Source organism: Buteo buteo, chromosome 22 (genome assembly GCF_964188355.1).
Source record: "Buteo buteo chromosome 22, bButBut1.hap1.1, whole genome shotgun sequence".
In the NCBI taxonomy this organism is placed as follows: Eukaryota; Metazoa; Chordata; class Aves; order Accipitriformes; family Accipitridae; genus Buteo; species Buteo buteo.
The window spans coordinates 12,959,293-12,972,972 of record NC_134192.1 but is presented as its reverse complement, the minus strand read 5'-3'; the positions used below and the strand labels follow the sequence as shown (position 1 = coordinate 12,972,972).

Sequence of the window (13,680 nt, the reverse complement as noted above, 5' to 3'; positions counted from 1 at the left end):
CTCAAGGTTCAGCAGGCCAGGGCCAAACAGTCCCTCCAGCCACCGTCAGACCTCTCCAGAAGCTCACTTCAGCACAGGCAAAGGAGGAAAGAGAATACCCAGATTCCAAGCACACACCCCAGTGGGTTTTACCGAAGTGGAGGGTGGCCCCTAAGCACCTGCAAAGTCCTGACCAGCAACAAAGGCCCCTCTAGTGATAGTCCACATCAACATGACCACTTCTCTGCACCAGCAGCTTCTTCAGGAAAGCAGCACAAAGGCTGGGCAGAAGGGGCAGCCATTTACATGCCCAGCTGCAGCACGCACATGCATTAAGCTGCTTCCCCTCCCCACAAACAGACCACTGACCTCTTATAGGAACCAGATGAGCAAGAAAATCACCCATTCAAAAATAGGGCTTTTATTTTTATGTAAAAAAGTAAATAAAAATGGACTTTTTCTGCTCAGGTTCTGACAGCTACCAGCTGCTGGCCCCACTGCCTGCATGTATCTCTAACACTGGATGGGAGAAAAGTCACACAGTTAAGACAAAAGCAATGCACGAGGCTAAGACAAACATTACAGAATCTCTGCAGGGATGAAGCAGCCTGGATCCTTCCCCATTAAAAGGGGCTAAAATCCTGCCTCAGCACTACCCCTGTGCCAGAGAAGCGACCTCCTGCCCCCAGTGAGCCACCCCAGATAAGGAAATCAGGACAAGTGTTTCTGAAACTGCTCAAGCCCCACACCCAGTGCCCCTTGCAGAGCTCCCTCTAGCCAGGCTTTTCCTCACAAGGACTCCAGTCCCAACAGCCCTTTAGAACAGCATACTGGCCAGCTGCCTTCTGGTCACTTCACTTCTGCCACCCAGCAACCTTCAGAGCATATTAGATATCAAAACCAGGGAAGGCAACTGAAAGCGCTGCAGTCCCATTCCAACAACTGGGTAGAGAAGAGCCAGCAAAAGGTACACACTGACAAGGTCACTGGGGCACTGGGTCTGGGGATCAGCCGACAACTAACAAACAGGTCCCTGCACTATAAAGTGAAAAGCAGGAATTTAACATTCTAATCCTTTTATGATAAAGTTAAAAAAAAAAAGTACTTAAGAATATCTGGTGGACTATTTGATCTCATCTAGCTGAGGGTCAAGCCAAGCACATGGCCAGGTTAAAGCAAACCAGAGCCCTTCAAATAACCAATTTGACTGTCCCCATCCAAACCCATTCAGATGGGCCATAACAAAGCCAGTCCTCCAGACACCAACACATTCTGTGACTGTCAGGTAACAGCTCCAACCTTGGAAGAAAAGGAAGAAAGAGGCAGGACAAGAAAGGAGAGAAACAGTATTCCTCCCTCTCAAGGTGAAAATTGAGACACCAAGTAAGAGCCAGGAGCTACAACTTCCCTGAAGATACCACTTCTATTGGCATCATGGTGTTCAGCTTTAGAGAGCAAGCCAGTGCAGGTGCAGTCAGGCACCCCGCTCCTCTGGCAACCCTTAAAACAGGATGAGGAGGGGTACTGGAACAGGGCATATCCTGGGCAACCACACCCACTTACTCATATACACAGCAGAAAAGGAACTTGGAACTTGATGGCCCCTCTGCCACACAGCCAGTCCTCTTTTTCTCAAGGCCTCAGACTCCTCCCTCCCTACCAACGAGGTCTCCTGCTTTGGACAGATCCAGTCGCTTACTCCAAGCTCTCTTCTACCTCCTTTTGTTTCTTCTTCTTCTTCTTCTTGGTGCTGGTCTCACTGGTCTGTGAAGAGGTTGGAGACGTCAGGCAGGAATCAAAAAGGAATCCCCCACTGCTCATTTCAGTAGGAACAGCCTCACTCTAGGCACAGTGCAGGCTCCCCATGGCCATAATCCTCCCTCACCACCATACAAGCACTCAAGCACGCTGACCAACCACCAGCACCATGCCAGGAACCATCCTCCCATGGGGCACATTACAGGGCACCAGAGCACAGAGGTGGCCTGGCAGGAACATGTACCCTGCAACTGCCCCAGGGCATAGATAGCTGTTCACCCCATCCCTGCCCCACTGCAGATCAAGCCTCACCTGCCCAGTCTCCCACCACCCTCAACCAGTTCAGTTTACAAGTGCACCTATACAGACATCTTTCTCTGACTGTGGGGAGCCTGGCACTTTGGGGACATGCACAGCAGGATGCTGATGCATTTATCCTGGAGGTATTAGGGAGAGACAGCAATGTCTGCCATGCTTGGACAGGACTGTGGCACCACCCAGTTACATACCACTTCTATTTGCTCTCCCCCACTCTCAGCTGCCTCTCTGGCCTTCTTCTCTTTCTTCTTCTTTTTCTTTTCCTTTTTGCTCAGCTCCTCTGGTGGTGGGGTGGCAGAGGATGGTGGGGTCACAGCCTCCTCATTTTCACTCTCCGACTCTCGCTTCCTCTATTAGGGGAACATGTCAGACACACCGTCTTCCAAAGGAACTCAAGTGATGGGAAAACTTTGCAAGCCCATTGCAACTATTTTACCCAATTCAACCAAACTTCACAGTTAATGCTTCAAGTAGGAGGGTGAGCTACAGACTGCCAGTGGTCACCTCCAGCATACATTGTCTAGGATTTGCTCCTTCCAGAATTGCACCCCATATTTCTTAGTGCTTCCTGTACCCCAAATGCTCCAGAGATTGAAACACTGCTGCACCTTTCCAAGTGCATGCACAAGCCCTGACTTAGATTCTTAGATCACAGCACAAGCTCCAGCTTAGGGAACTTTAGATGCAACTCTTGCACAGACATTTCTGCAACTGTCTGCAGTCTCCAGAAAGGTTCTCTGGCACAACAAACCTCCACCATGACTCCATACAACGTATTTCCTTGGATGCTGCAGTTTGTATGCCACAAGTTAGAGCTCCTCATTCTCATACTGTGCTACAGGACTTGCACCCAAAGTACAACGTCCCAGAGACAAACACCCAGGGGTAAGGCCCTAAACAGGTCACCTGACAGCTAGCTCATGGGCCACGCAACCACAACACACATCAGGGCACTAGGCTCCCAGAATACTAAACACTTTCACCTGTAAAACAACCAACCAAAGCAGCACACAATCCAGCACCTGATACCAACTGCCTAAAGGAACAGGTGCATATCCACCCTTCATCAGAGCCCAAACAACCTTACAGCCAGAGAACACTAACAATACTTACTTTTGGAGCCCTCTCCAGCTCTGAAACACCTCGGGGAACAGCAGCTGCCTCTTTCTTGGAAGCATCCCTGAAAGAGAAGATCCCCAGGATAAGCAGGACAGCCACTGCCTCACGCTGCTTTATAAAAGTACAAAGCCCTATCCCCCTCACAAGGGCTCCATAACCCATGCCAAGCACTGGGTGGGGAGACTGGTGTGTGGAAGACCTGCCACCTGCACCAGGCCCAGCTGGGCTGGGTAACAGCAAGGCCTCCCCCGTTTAATTTAGCAGACTGACTCCCTCTAAAACCACAAACACAGGCTAGAAAGGGACAACCATCTGCTCAGGGCCTTTCCCTCCGGCACTGCCCACTAGCAGCACATTCCCTGGGACTGCAAGAAATGCCACTGCACCCCACAGGTCCAGGCAGCCGACTGCCTTGGGCCAGGCCTAACGTGCTCCAAGCACAAATGGCAGCACCCAGCCCAGCCCTCACTGCACAGGGCTCCCCTCTGCCCACTATGCAGGAGCCACACACCCTGTACCCACCTGTAATCCACGTACTCCTTCTTCCAGGAATCTGGTGTGCTCTCGTTGGGCTTTCCGTGCTTGTCCAGTAGACCCTTCTGGATCATCATCTTCTTTTGACTGGCCTGAAAGCAACGTGCAACAAATCAGACTGCCACTCCAGGGAGGAGAAATCCTCCCTGGGGCTTCAGCCACTCAGCCTAAGAGGAGGTAATCCAGGAACAAGCCAAGCCAACTACAGTGTTACTGATTTAACACTTCTCCAAGGACCTTCTAACAAATCACACAAAACATCCCTTGCACAGCAGCCTAACAATCTCAGAAAGGAAGCATCTTTATCAGTAAATAAGGACTAATTTGTGGGGGAAGTAACAACAACAGAGTAAGATGACTCTGCACATCATGGAGCTCAGATCTTTGACTGGGTTCCTCCAGCTTAATGACCTGCCACATTTCAGCTGAACCACTCCAGCTGCAAATAAAAGGCTTTGCTAAAGACTCTAAGATGCTTGAACTGGCCCACATTACCTCACATTTGCTGTGAGATAGATGTGCATGCATCTCCACAGCTTTCTACATTTCACCTGAACCACAGGAATGGGAATAAGCCACAGCAACTTGACACTGAGTTTTAAATCCAAGCTGCATCACTTGCCACAGTGAAACACCAGTCTGGCTGCAGTTAAGCTAGCACTGCTGACCTGCTGATTTCCATGACTACCACATATTTGAGACAGGAGAGGAACCCAATAACAGGTGTTCCGACTACTCCTGTCCTTCAGGCACAGTTTAGTGTCTCACGAGACAGTTTGCATTTTGGCACTGTTGTAGTTGCACCAGAAGGAAAAGCAGCTCCTTGCCCGGCCCCTCCAGAGCCATCAGTATGGGGTGATGGATGAAGGTCATCTTTGCGCAGAGTGCTAATGCCATCCACTTCACATCATTTGGCTCTTTACCAGAGGAAGGCTGGTGCTGTACAGACCTGAGGAGCCCGTGTCTGAGCACCAGTGGCAGCCCCAGCTGGGCCTCGGATAGAGCTGCCCAGGTTCCACTGGGAGGGAAAGCCTCACTCCCACTGTCACTGGGCTGGCATGGCCCCGGCACTGGGAAGCACCACCATTGTGGCTCCAGGAAAGCACAGCAGAATTACACTGAAGCCCTGGAGAAGACATGAGCACAGCTCTGCCCGAGGGGCCCAGAGTCGCACATCCCAAGAGCCAGGCTCCCACCTCTGCTCTGGGCCTGACCGCACCTCCACACCACTCACCTTAGGACCGAGACCCCATTTGCGGGGATACGTATCTCTCTCCATGATCACTCTCTTGATCTTTGCAACAATACCATGGTCGCAGGTAGAAATGACTGCTGTGGTCATCAAGGCAATAGCTGCAGAAGCAGGCAGAGAGTTCATTAACTCTTTAACAGCAGAACGGCAACAGCGACACAGGAACCTGCTGCTTTCAGCCTGTTCTTCCTCTGTCAGCACAAAGAGGAGCAACACACCCCACCAGTGCCATTTCACCCTAAAACCTCACTGGAGGTAAGTTCTGGATGCTTCAGAAAGCTGCCCTGCTCAAAGGCAGAAAGAGCATCAGTCATGGATTAACAACACCATAAGCACAGGCCTCTCTGGCTTACACCAGAAGACCATTCTGGATCAGTGAACCCAGTATAGACCATTTCCCAGAGCAGCACCAACACCACCACTGGATAGGGAAGAGCTCTGTGAACAGCTGCTGGAACACTTCCAGGCAGCTCAGAGAACCACACCACTATAGAAAGGAGCAGTGTTGCTCCTTCATCAGCTCCCAAAACCTTGCAGAGCCAAACTAGAGGAGACTAAGCCTACCAATAAATTATGCTTTTCTTGCCAGGTCCCCGAGATGACCAGAGTGCAGGCAGTACAAACAACAGGGTGGAACAGCTTGGCTGTGTTACACCTCCAAGGCCCCTCAGTTCCATGGGTCTGGACAGAGTGTAAGACCATGCAGCACTGAGCACCATAACAGACCATCTGTACAGTATGTTAGCACCCATCATCTACACAGCTTCTTTGAAGACCCTCGTTAAAACAAAGCACCCTTTCAAGTCACTTCACAGAAGCTGGTAGCTGCTCAAGCCCTTTTACACTGATCTGCTCAGGAAATGTGATGTGCCAGGCAGAAGTATGTGATCAGACATCATCCCTCATCCCAGTGAGGATGGAGCCCCCCCACAAAGAGGGGCTCCAACCCTGCCGGCACCACTTCACTCCTGCAGGCAGCCAGCCACACACCACAGCAGCCCCCAGTAGGACACTGGGAGACTGGAGAGTCTCTGGAGGCTGCACAGCACCCAGACCCTAGAACAGGAATCGGGGTGCTGCAGGAGGGCGGCGCCACTGCACTCAGAGAATGGATAAACTTTGTCATCACCTCACACACAGAGCACACCTGAGCATCATGCAGCTGAAACCAGACTGAGGAACTCTTCACACCTTGCCAAGGACTGATGCAGCTGCTGTTTCTTAATATCCTGCCCAGTACCAGCTGCCTTGGGCCATACTAACCCACAGTCCCCATCAGGAAGCACTGTTTAAACCTTCTGTATATGGGGACTCATTTGTTGTGCATTCACTGGAACGCAGTCTGTTATTTCTGCAGTTAGTTGGGCACAAGAGTTTCATACCTAGGCAGATAGCTTCTCCTTTTGTGGTGATGACAACAATCTCCTGATTAACCTCAATACCATCTTCGTACCTCAGGACACCAGGCAGCATGATCTTGGCTCCATAGCAAATGGCATTAACCTGAAAATGTAGGGAACAGGAGGGCTTATAAACTATTAGAGAATAAAAACAAGGTAAGAAGTGCCTCTAATATTTTAGTTTCCCATTGCCATTACTGTCCCAGCAATAACATCCCTCTGTTTCTATTTCTTATTGTCCACTGTAGAAAACTTGGGGGCTGTGGAAAAAGCAAGCAAAGCAAAGCACCCATCACAGAAAACAACATGCGAGGTAGATCTCTTATAATCATCAGCATCCTCCTGAAGTGATAGCAGGAAGAGCAGCTTCTCTGCCACTTAATTCTTGGCTCTTGCATCTTACTGCTGACCTGGCAGTGGCCCATACTAGATCCTACACAGCTCATAATCAGGACAGCACTGCACACCATGTGGATCCTGATCCTCCATTTATTACATTAGCTGTACAAGTTAGGAGGATACTTTGCAGCCTCTGGCTGTCAACTGGCACTATCTCAGGAACTCACCGCACTGTCTTTCATGACTAGCCGCTTGTGGGAAGTCAGCAGTTTCTCCAATGGCAGGATAACTCTTCGCAGATAGCTGTCATCCTTGTTGTTGTCGTATTGCCACTGTGCATCCAGTACATCGTGCATAGTCACCATGTTGTCCTGCAAAGACACAACCCCTCTAAACTCTCCTACAAGCCACCAACTTGAAGCATAGACAAGAAAACAGCTGAAGTCCAACAGCAAAGTGCGCTGAAAGGGAGTGAAAAACAGATGCCCAACTCAGAAGCACCAAAGAAGCAACCTAAAAGAGGCAAGAATACTTTCCATCAACAGCTTGAGGTCAGCCTGACTTGTGCTACCACAGACTTCAGCCTTTCTAATCTCAGACAGCACTTGGATCTAGTGTATAAGGTCTGTCTACATGAAACTTTGGAATATGACCAAACTTTAAACAAATACCTGGGATTTCTAGACAAAGAATAATGAGTAGAAGTTTAAATCAACCAGGTCTTCAATCTGTGACATGGAATAAATTCTTGAAGCAGTTGTAAGCACCCAACACTTGGAATTCATTTCAGTCATGCCAGTGATTACAACTGTGGTAAGAGCACAGACAAGTGGAGCCGCACTTGCACTCTGATATGCCTACTTTGCAAGGAAAGAAATTAATTCTGGAGCTGAAGAGACTGTATGAGTGTTCAAGATCACACAAGACTGCATCTCCCAGGTTCATTTAAGTGAAGCATGTTCCCTGCATCGTGCCCTGACACCAAGCAGTCACAGATTGCTAAGCAGACAGCTCACACGCCTGAACTTGTAGCATGTGCGTGGTTTGTAGGCTGAGAAACACAAGTGGCATAAAACAAACTTTCAGTCACCATGGTGCACTTCCCAGTCACTTACTGTCCCAAAGCTTAATTACCAGAACAGGGGCAACACCCTGAACTGAACTCAACACTTTGGTTACAAACAGTCTATAGCAAGAGCTCCCATGTTTTCAGGGCTACTCACAAAACTCCTCCCAGCCACCATGCACCTATACCTTCTCCTAACAATGTAAAACTAACACAGTTCCAAGGAACTCTTGCAATTCTGACAATTTCAAATTTGCTAGTTATAGTCAGAGCTACTACTCTACCTTCTCTCCCAGGATGCCTGAGCGCACTCTGCGGAGCTCTTGCATCTGGCCCCCCACACCAAGCAGCAAACCAAGGTGAACACAGAGTGTTCGAATATATGTGCCTGCTTCACAGCTCACCCAGAAGATACCTGAAATGCAAGATAGGACAAAAGAGTATTTAAATACATATCTAGAAATGAAATACATCTAGAAGCTCCCTTCATGAGAAGTGGTATGTCCAACCCTTCATAGAGCCATCAGCCTGGGGTGATAGATCAATGTCATCTTTGCACTGAGTGCTAATGCCATCTAATTGACATCATTTGGCTCTTCAATGAAGGATGCAAGCAGTACAAAAAATAGATGGGATTTACTTCTCAGCACACCAACGTAATGCATGAAGCAGCTACTGCTTGATGGTGGTGAGGATTTAGGTCTTAAGACATCTGCCAAGAACAGGAAGCAGCCGATTTCACAGGAAATTTTATCAGCTGTCAGCTTAATAGGAAGAAGGCAGGAAAGCCCTGTTTTACCTAATCTTCTCTCAGGATCATACTCCACCAGCTTGCTCTCATAGATGGTTCGGACTCTCAGTTGTCGTTTGACAGCAGCAATGAGGGGTGGTCGCTGAAACAGCGCACCTGTCAGAGTTTCTATTGCCTGAGGGTAGAAGCAGAAGAATTAACAGCTCATACCTATGCCCTCAGGAAGGAGCACCTTGGGGTCCCCAGCAACGACAACCACTTCCATGAGTAAGAAACCACACGGTCCATCATAATTTGGTGATGTCATATTTAATAAAGCTGATATGAACCAGTGATGTGGTCAAAATGCTACCCCAGCTGCCAGTGAGCACAGCTGGGCTTTTTCATCAGGTGGCAGTATGTGATCAGACATCATCCCTCATCCCAGTGAGGATGGAGCCCCCCCACAAAGAGGGGCTCCAACCCTGCCGGCACCACTTCACTCCTGCAGGCAGCCAGCCACACACCACAGCAGCCCCCAGTAGGACACTGGGAGACTGGAGAGTCTCTGGAGGCTGCACAGCACCCAGACCCTAGAACAGAAATCGGGGTGCTGCAGGAGGGCAGCGCCACTGCACTCAGAGAATGGATAAACTTTGTCATCACCTCACACAGAGTGCACCTGAGCTCCGCTCCTACCCTCTCATCTCCCACCGATGCTGAACACTTTGCATGTAAAGTGCCAGCATGGCTAAGAGCATGCCGAGACTTACCCTGGCAAGCTGAGCCTCATTTTCAATTGCATTGTGCAGCCGAACAATTCCCACATACTCTTTGCCTGAAAGAACGACAAGAGCAGTCAGGAGTGGCCACTTACATTTAATATTGACCTCAAGGTCCACAATGCTTCACAGCCACACATCCACAAAGCCCTGAAATTTTCACAACCACCTCTCCTAGGAATTGCACCCAGTTTATGACAGAGTTGGTTATTCTTCCAACAAAATAAATCTAAGCTACATTTATTTCTTCACCAAGTTTTATTTCACTGGACTGGTAGAGGCCAAGGCCATTAAGTTCAGTTAGTCCATGAAACCAGTCTGTCAGAAGTGTATTCACTGACTTAAAACAGCACAAGCCCAAGAAGCAATAAAAATAAAAAAAACTTGTGACACTGTGGATGTGCCCTCACTGGCTTGGAGTGAGGATAAGCAGCCCTTAAGCTCAAGGCACTGAAGACCAAGGGTAGCCCTTTCAAACAGTGGAAATCTCCATTTTGTCTCCAAAAGAACTCCACACCTCCCCAGTCATTTAGACTGTAAATGGTCCTGGCAATAAACATACCTGCACTCTGCTGAGATTTGACCAGTCGTGTTGCCCTCTCAATGCACACAATGAGGCATCCAGTCACCTTAGGATCCAGAGTGCCACTGTGTCCAGTCTTCTCTACCCGAAGGATGCGTCGGATCCATGCAACCACCTCATGGGAAGATGGATTGGAAGGTTTGTCGAGGTTAATAAAGCCAGACCTATAGGGCAAGATGACAGAGAGTAGGACCTAAGCATCAGGGCAAACACAGCAAAAGCGCAAAAACTTTGACAATATTTGTCATGGCTTTAAAGAAATGTATTTCTATACAGCCAAATAAGCTATGAGCCTCACAGCTGTGCCCAGTGAGCACATGTCAAGCTGCTCTGGGGACAACAGGTGATATAATCCACAGTCAAAGAATTCTCTTCTCCCTAGACTGCTCATCACTACTCTGCACTTAAACCAAACCAAATGCTACAAACTCCAAGCAGTGCGCCAAAGCCTAGCAGGCTAAAAGACTTTCCCCAAGACCCCTGAGAATTCCTCAAGTGTTTCAACTGAGGAATCACAGACCACCCACAACCCCAGAACAAAGCAGACTTTACAGGAAGTGACCAGTGGGTCCTATTTAGACATTTACTGGTTAGTAGCAAGACACCGAGTCAAGCAGAAAGTTACAAGAGGAATCCAGAACAGAAAATGTTTTGAAGATATTAACTCTGAAAGAAAAATAAACCACTCTGGCCCTTATTGCACTCACCTAACATAGTCAGAAATCTCTCTCTTCAGGGGATTAGCACCAGAAGAAAGAGGTGTGTAGTGTGCTGTCATCACATTTAACTTGTCAAAGTTCTACAAAATCAAAGCAAAAGTTACAAGCGTTCTTGAGCTCACCTTGGTTTCAGCATTGCTTTGCCCCAATACACCTCCCTAGCTACGCAACATCTGATTTGTACATATAAGTGAAAGAGCATCTTCCAAAACGATAATGGCCCAACAATGAAACCACAACAATGTTTTACAGAAAGAGAAAGAAACAGAAGTCCTGCACTGAAAGAGATGGGAAAGCAGAATACCAACCTTTACAATGCAGGATAAATCCAGTGTGCCCCAGAAACTCAACCTCAGCAACTCAGAAGTCTACACAGACCACTATCAGACCAAAATAAATAGCTGAACAAATCTGGTGGGGTCTTTACAGGAGACAGTAAACTTAGAAAGCAGGCATGCAAATGATCCTGCCAGACAAACTTTATAGCATGATTTCTGCATGCAGAGTTTGCCTCTGCTTTGAGTGTCACACATGCTATTTCTTAGCAGCAGGGTTACACAGAGATTGAGCTGTGCATCTCCAAGGGCCTGCACTGACAGAGGACAGAAGAAGGAGCAGGAGCAGGGATGGGCCACGAGGTTGTCTACAACCCGCTCTACCTTCAGCAGCAAGGGCCACTGAGACGTGTCCAGCTGGGCGACCCGGGACTCGGGCTTGATGAAAAACTCCTCCGTGTGCTGAATCTCCTGAGAGCAGATGAAGTTACTCGAGATCAGAGAAGGGAAATCCGCAGGCCCGCGCTCCCGCCCGCTGCCACGCGCTGCCTCCACGCGGCGCGTGAACCGCACCCGACGGGGCGGCTCCGCTGCCCACCGCGAAGCGCGGCCTCTGCTCGCGGAGCGACCACGCTCCCGCCCGTGACGGCGGGGAGAATCGCCTTTGCGCACGCCGCGAGGCACCGCTACTCCCGGCCCTCCCCCGGACCGTCCCACCGAGGCACCCCCCGCCCGACCCCGCACTCACCGCTACATCCTCATCGGGAAGCGCCCGCTTCTCCTTCTTCCGCCGCTTCTTCACGCTGGAACCTGCCGGAGCGACACGCTGAGCGTCCCCGCCGAAGCCCTCCCAACCCCACCGCGCCGGGAGCGGCGCAGGCGCGGGAAGGCACCCGCAGCCCCGAACCGCTCCGGGCCGGACGCGCCGCCGACCCGCCCCCACGTGCCGCCACGGCGGCCCTGAGCCCCGCGCGGGCGCCTCCCCGCCGGGGCTCGCCGGGACGCCCCGAGGCACCCCCAGGCGCGCCGCCCGCCCCCCCCCCCCCCCCCGCCGCCTATGCACACCGCGCCCGGAGAGGCGAGGGGCCGCCCCGGCGGTTCCCGCCACTGCGCACCGTCCCCGTCCGCCATGGCCGTGCCGCGTGGTGCCGCCGCCGCGCAGGGACCGGAAGGGCTGCCCCTTCCCGACAAGCCCCGCGCCGATACGTGACCGATGCCCGCCCAGCGCTACGCGGAACGAGACCGCCCCCTCCCCCGGAGTAACCGACCGCCCTGCCCGCGGGGACCCGCCCGAGCCCAGCCCGACCCGGCCCCGCCCCGCCCCGCCCCCCCTCCCCTCCCGATGTGCCCGGCGGGCGCTCTCATAGTTCGGTGCTGCCGTAGCTCGGCCCCCACCTCGCCCGGCGAAAAGCTCGCTCCTTCCGCTGGCGGCCGGCCGCCTCCCCGCGCTCCCGGGTCTCGCCGCCCTGCGCGGCGTCCGCGGCCGAGAAGCCTCCCCGGCCCAGGGAGCTCCACGCCGCGCCGCGCCGCGAGCCGGCCGAGCCCCGCGCCAGGGCCAGCTCCCCCCGCCCCGGGGCGGGACGGGGCCCTCTGCTCGGCGGCGAGTCCCGCCGCGCTCCCGGGGCCCGCGCCTTACCTCCCGGCGCCGCGCCCCAGCCCCGCCGCGGGCTCCGGCCCGGCGCTCTCCGGGTCCGGCCGCGGCAACGGGGCGCGGGGCGGTGCCCGAGCCGCTCCCCGAGCCGCCCCGGGGCGGCGAGCCGTGCCCCAAAGGCGCCCGCCTCCTGTTCGCGGCGCGGAGCCCCGGCACGCCCCGGGGCCGCCGCGCTGCACGCCCCGGCCCTCTGCGCAGGCAGGAGCGCAGGGCGGCCCGGCAGCCCCCCCCCGCCCCCTACCCCGGCGGCCGGGAGCGCCCTGCGCGGGGAAGGCTGCGGCGGAGGGCGGCAGCCGCGCAGGGCCTGAGAGCAGCCCCGCCGAGCGGGGCGAGGGGGCGGCACCGGCCGATGTCACCGCAGCTCGCCCCGAACGGGCGCCTGAGGCAGAGAGCGCCGCAGCGGGAGCGAGCGGGCTGCCATCCGTTCTGCCCCGGGCTGTTGGCGTCCCGGAGAATTCTGCGAAGGAGCGGCCCTGGAGCTCCCGGCGCTGCGGGAGAGGGAAACTGCCCCGGAGCAGCTGCGGGCAGACGAGGCTGGCTGCTCCGTTCTGCCGGCACAAATGGCGATGACTGCAGCTGCGGTCGCTCCCAGCCCTGGTGCCTCCAGGAGGGCTCTCGGCAGCGGCCCAGAATTACCTGTGCACACTTTTTAAGTATGCTGATTTCAGACAATCTAGGCATCTTGGAGAGGTCTCTTGTCTGGGACTTCACACAGCCAGCTGTCGCTCGAGCCCCTAAAAAGCGAGGGTAGAGCGGTCACGGTCTTTGGATAACCACCACATCATAGTGTAGTAACAGTTTCATCTGTTTTAATTGAAAAGGAGAGGCTCTTAAGTACTTCCGATGCACGGATTTGGCGTTTTTGCTTCACGGCATGGCACGTCCGTAGCTAACTTCACTATAAAATAACATCAAATTCTGAATTAAGCATCTATCAACTGTAATTTTTATCTAGGCAAAAAAAAAGCTTTGTGCTAATTGGCTCTTCTTGGGTACTGTAGGGATGAATGGCTGCCCTTCGGCTAGGAACACCGCAAGTTCCTAGTTATTTAAGTGCGGAACCTGAAAAACATTTGAAAAAAACTGCTGTCTCTCGACCCAAATATTAAAATCAGAAGTGCACGTAATACCACCGTTATACCAGAATTACCTCTTGCCTCTGTCTTCTCCCCTAG

At 52.4% G+C, this 13,680-nt stretch overlaps 1 protein-coding gene and 5 non-coding genes across 8 annotated transcripts; all 6 read right to left on the bottom strand.

Annotated features, from left to right (window-relative positions):
• Positions 1–365: 365 nt before the first annotated feature.
• DKC1 (dyskerin pseudouridine synthase 1) lies at positions 366–12,792 on the bottom strand. Of its 3 annotated transcripts, none has more exons than XM_075054496.1 (15): positions 12,491–12,792; positions 11,603–11,664; positions 11,239–11,325; positions 10,568–10,659; positions 9,840–10,024; positions 9,269–9,333; positions 8,565–8,691; positions 8,050–8,180; positions 6,927–7,070; positions 6,343–6,463; positions 4,943–5,061; positions 3,697–3,800; positions 3,169–3,235; positions 2,247–2,405; positions 366–1,743 (listed from the first exon to the last, which is right to left on the bottom strand). In XM_075054496.1, the coding sequence occupies exons 4-15, from the start codon at positions 10,636–10,638 to the stop codon at positions 1,675–1,677; spliced, it is 1,362 nt and encodes a 453-aa protein (XP_074910597.1). In that variant the 5' UTR covers positions 10,639–10,659; positions 11,239–11,325; positions 11,603–11,664; positions 12,491–12,792; the 3' UTR covers positions 366–1,674. The 3 variants fall into 3 exon arrangements, with proteins under 3 accessions (XP_074910597.1, XP_074910596.1, XP_074910595.1); XM_075054495.1 differs by having other exon boundaries at positions 12,250–12,711; XM_075054494.1 differs by lacking the exon at positions 12,491–12,792 and adding an exon at positions 11,970–12,040.
• Positions 4,549–4,624, bottom strand: LOC142043421 (small nucleolar RNA SNORD83). Its single transcript, XR_012654042.1, has one exon. It is a non-coding gene; the product is annotated as a small nucleolar RNA SNORD83 (small nucleolar RNA).
• LOC142043418 (small nucleolar RNA SNORD17) lies at positions 5,845–6,094 on the bottom strand. Its single transcript, XR_012654039.1, has one exon. It is a non-coding gene; the product is annotated as a small nucleolar RNA SNORD17 (small nucleolar RNA).
• LOC142043424 (small nucleolar RNA SNORA36 family) lies at positions 7,742–7,876 on the bottom strand. Its single transcript, XR_012654045.1, has one exon. It is a non-coding gene; the product is annotated as a small nucleolar RNA SNORA36 family (small nucleolar RNA).
• On the bottom strand, positions 8,284–8,359 carry LOC142043417 (small nucleolar RNA SNORD83). Its single transcript, XR_012654038.1, has one exon. It is a non-coding gene; the product is annotated as a small nucleolar RNA SNORD83 (small nucleolar RNA).
• LOC142043419 (small nucleolar RNA SNORD17) lies at positions 8,917–9,166 on the bottom strand. Its single transcript, XR_012654040.1, has one exon. It is a non-coding gene; the product is annotated as a small nucleolar RNA SNORD17 (small nucleolar RNA).
• Positions 12,793–13,680: the final 888 nt, after the last annotated feature.

Bases quoted from the DNA above. Each gene is read 5' to 3' on its own strand.
- DKC1 (XM_075054494.1), bottom strand. The intron at 11,326-11,602 runs GTGAGTGCGGGG...ATCTGCTCTCAG, and splicing joins TTCCCGATGAGGATGTAGCG to GAGATTCAGCACACGGAGGA. The intron at 3,801-4,942 runs GTGAGTGGTGTG...CGTTGCTTTCAG, and splicing joins AATGGGGTCTCGGTCCTAAG to GCCAGTCAAAAGAAGATGAT.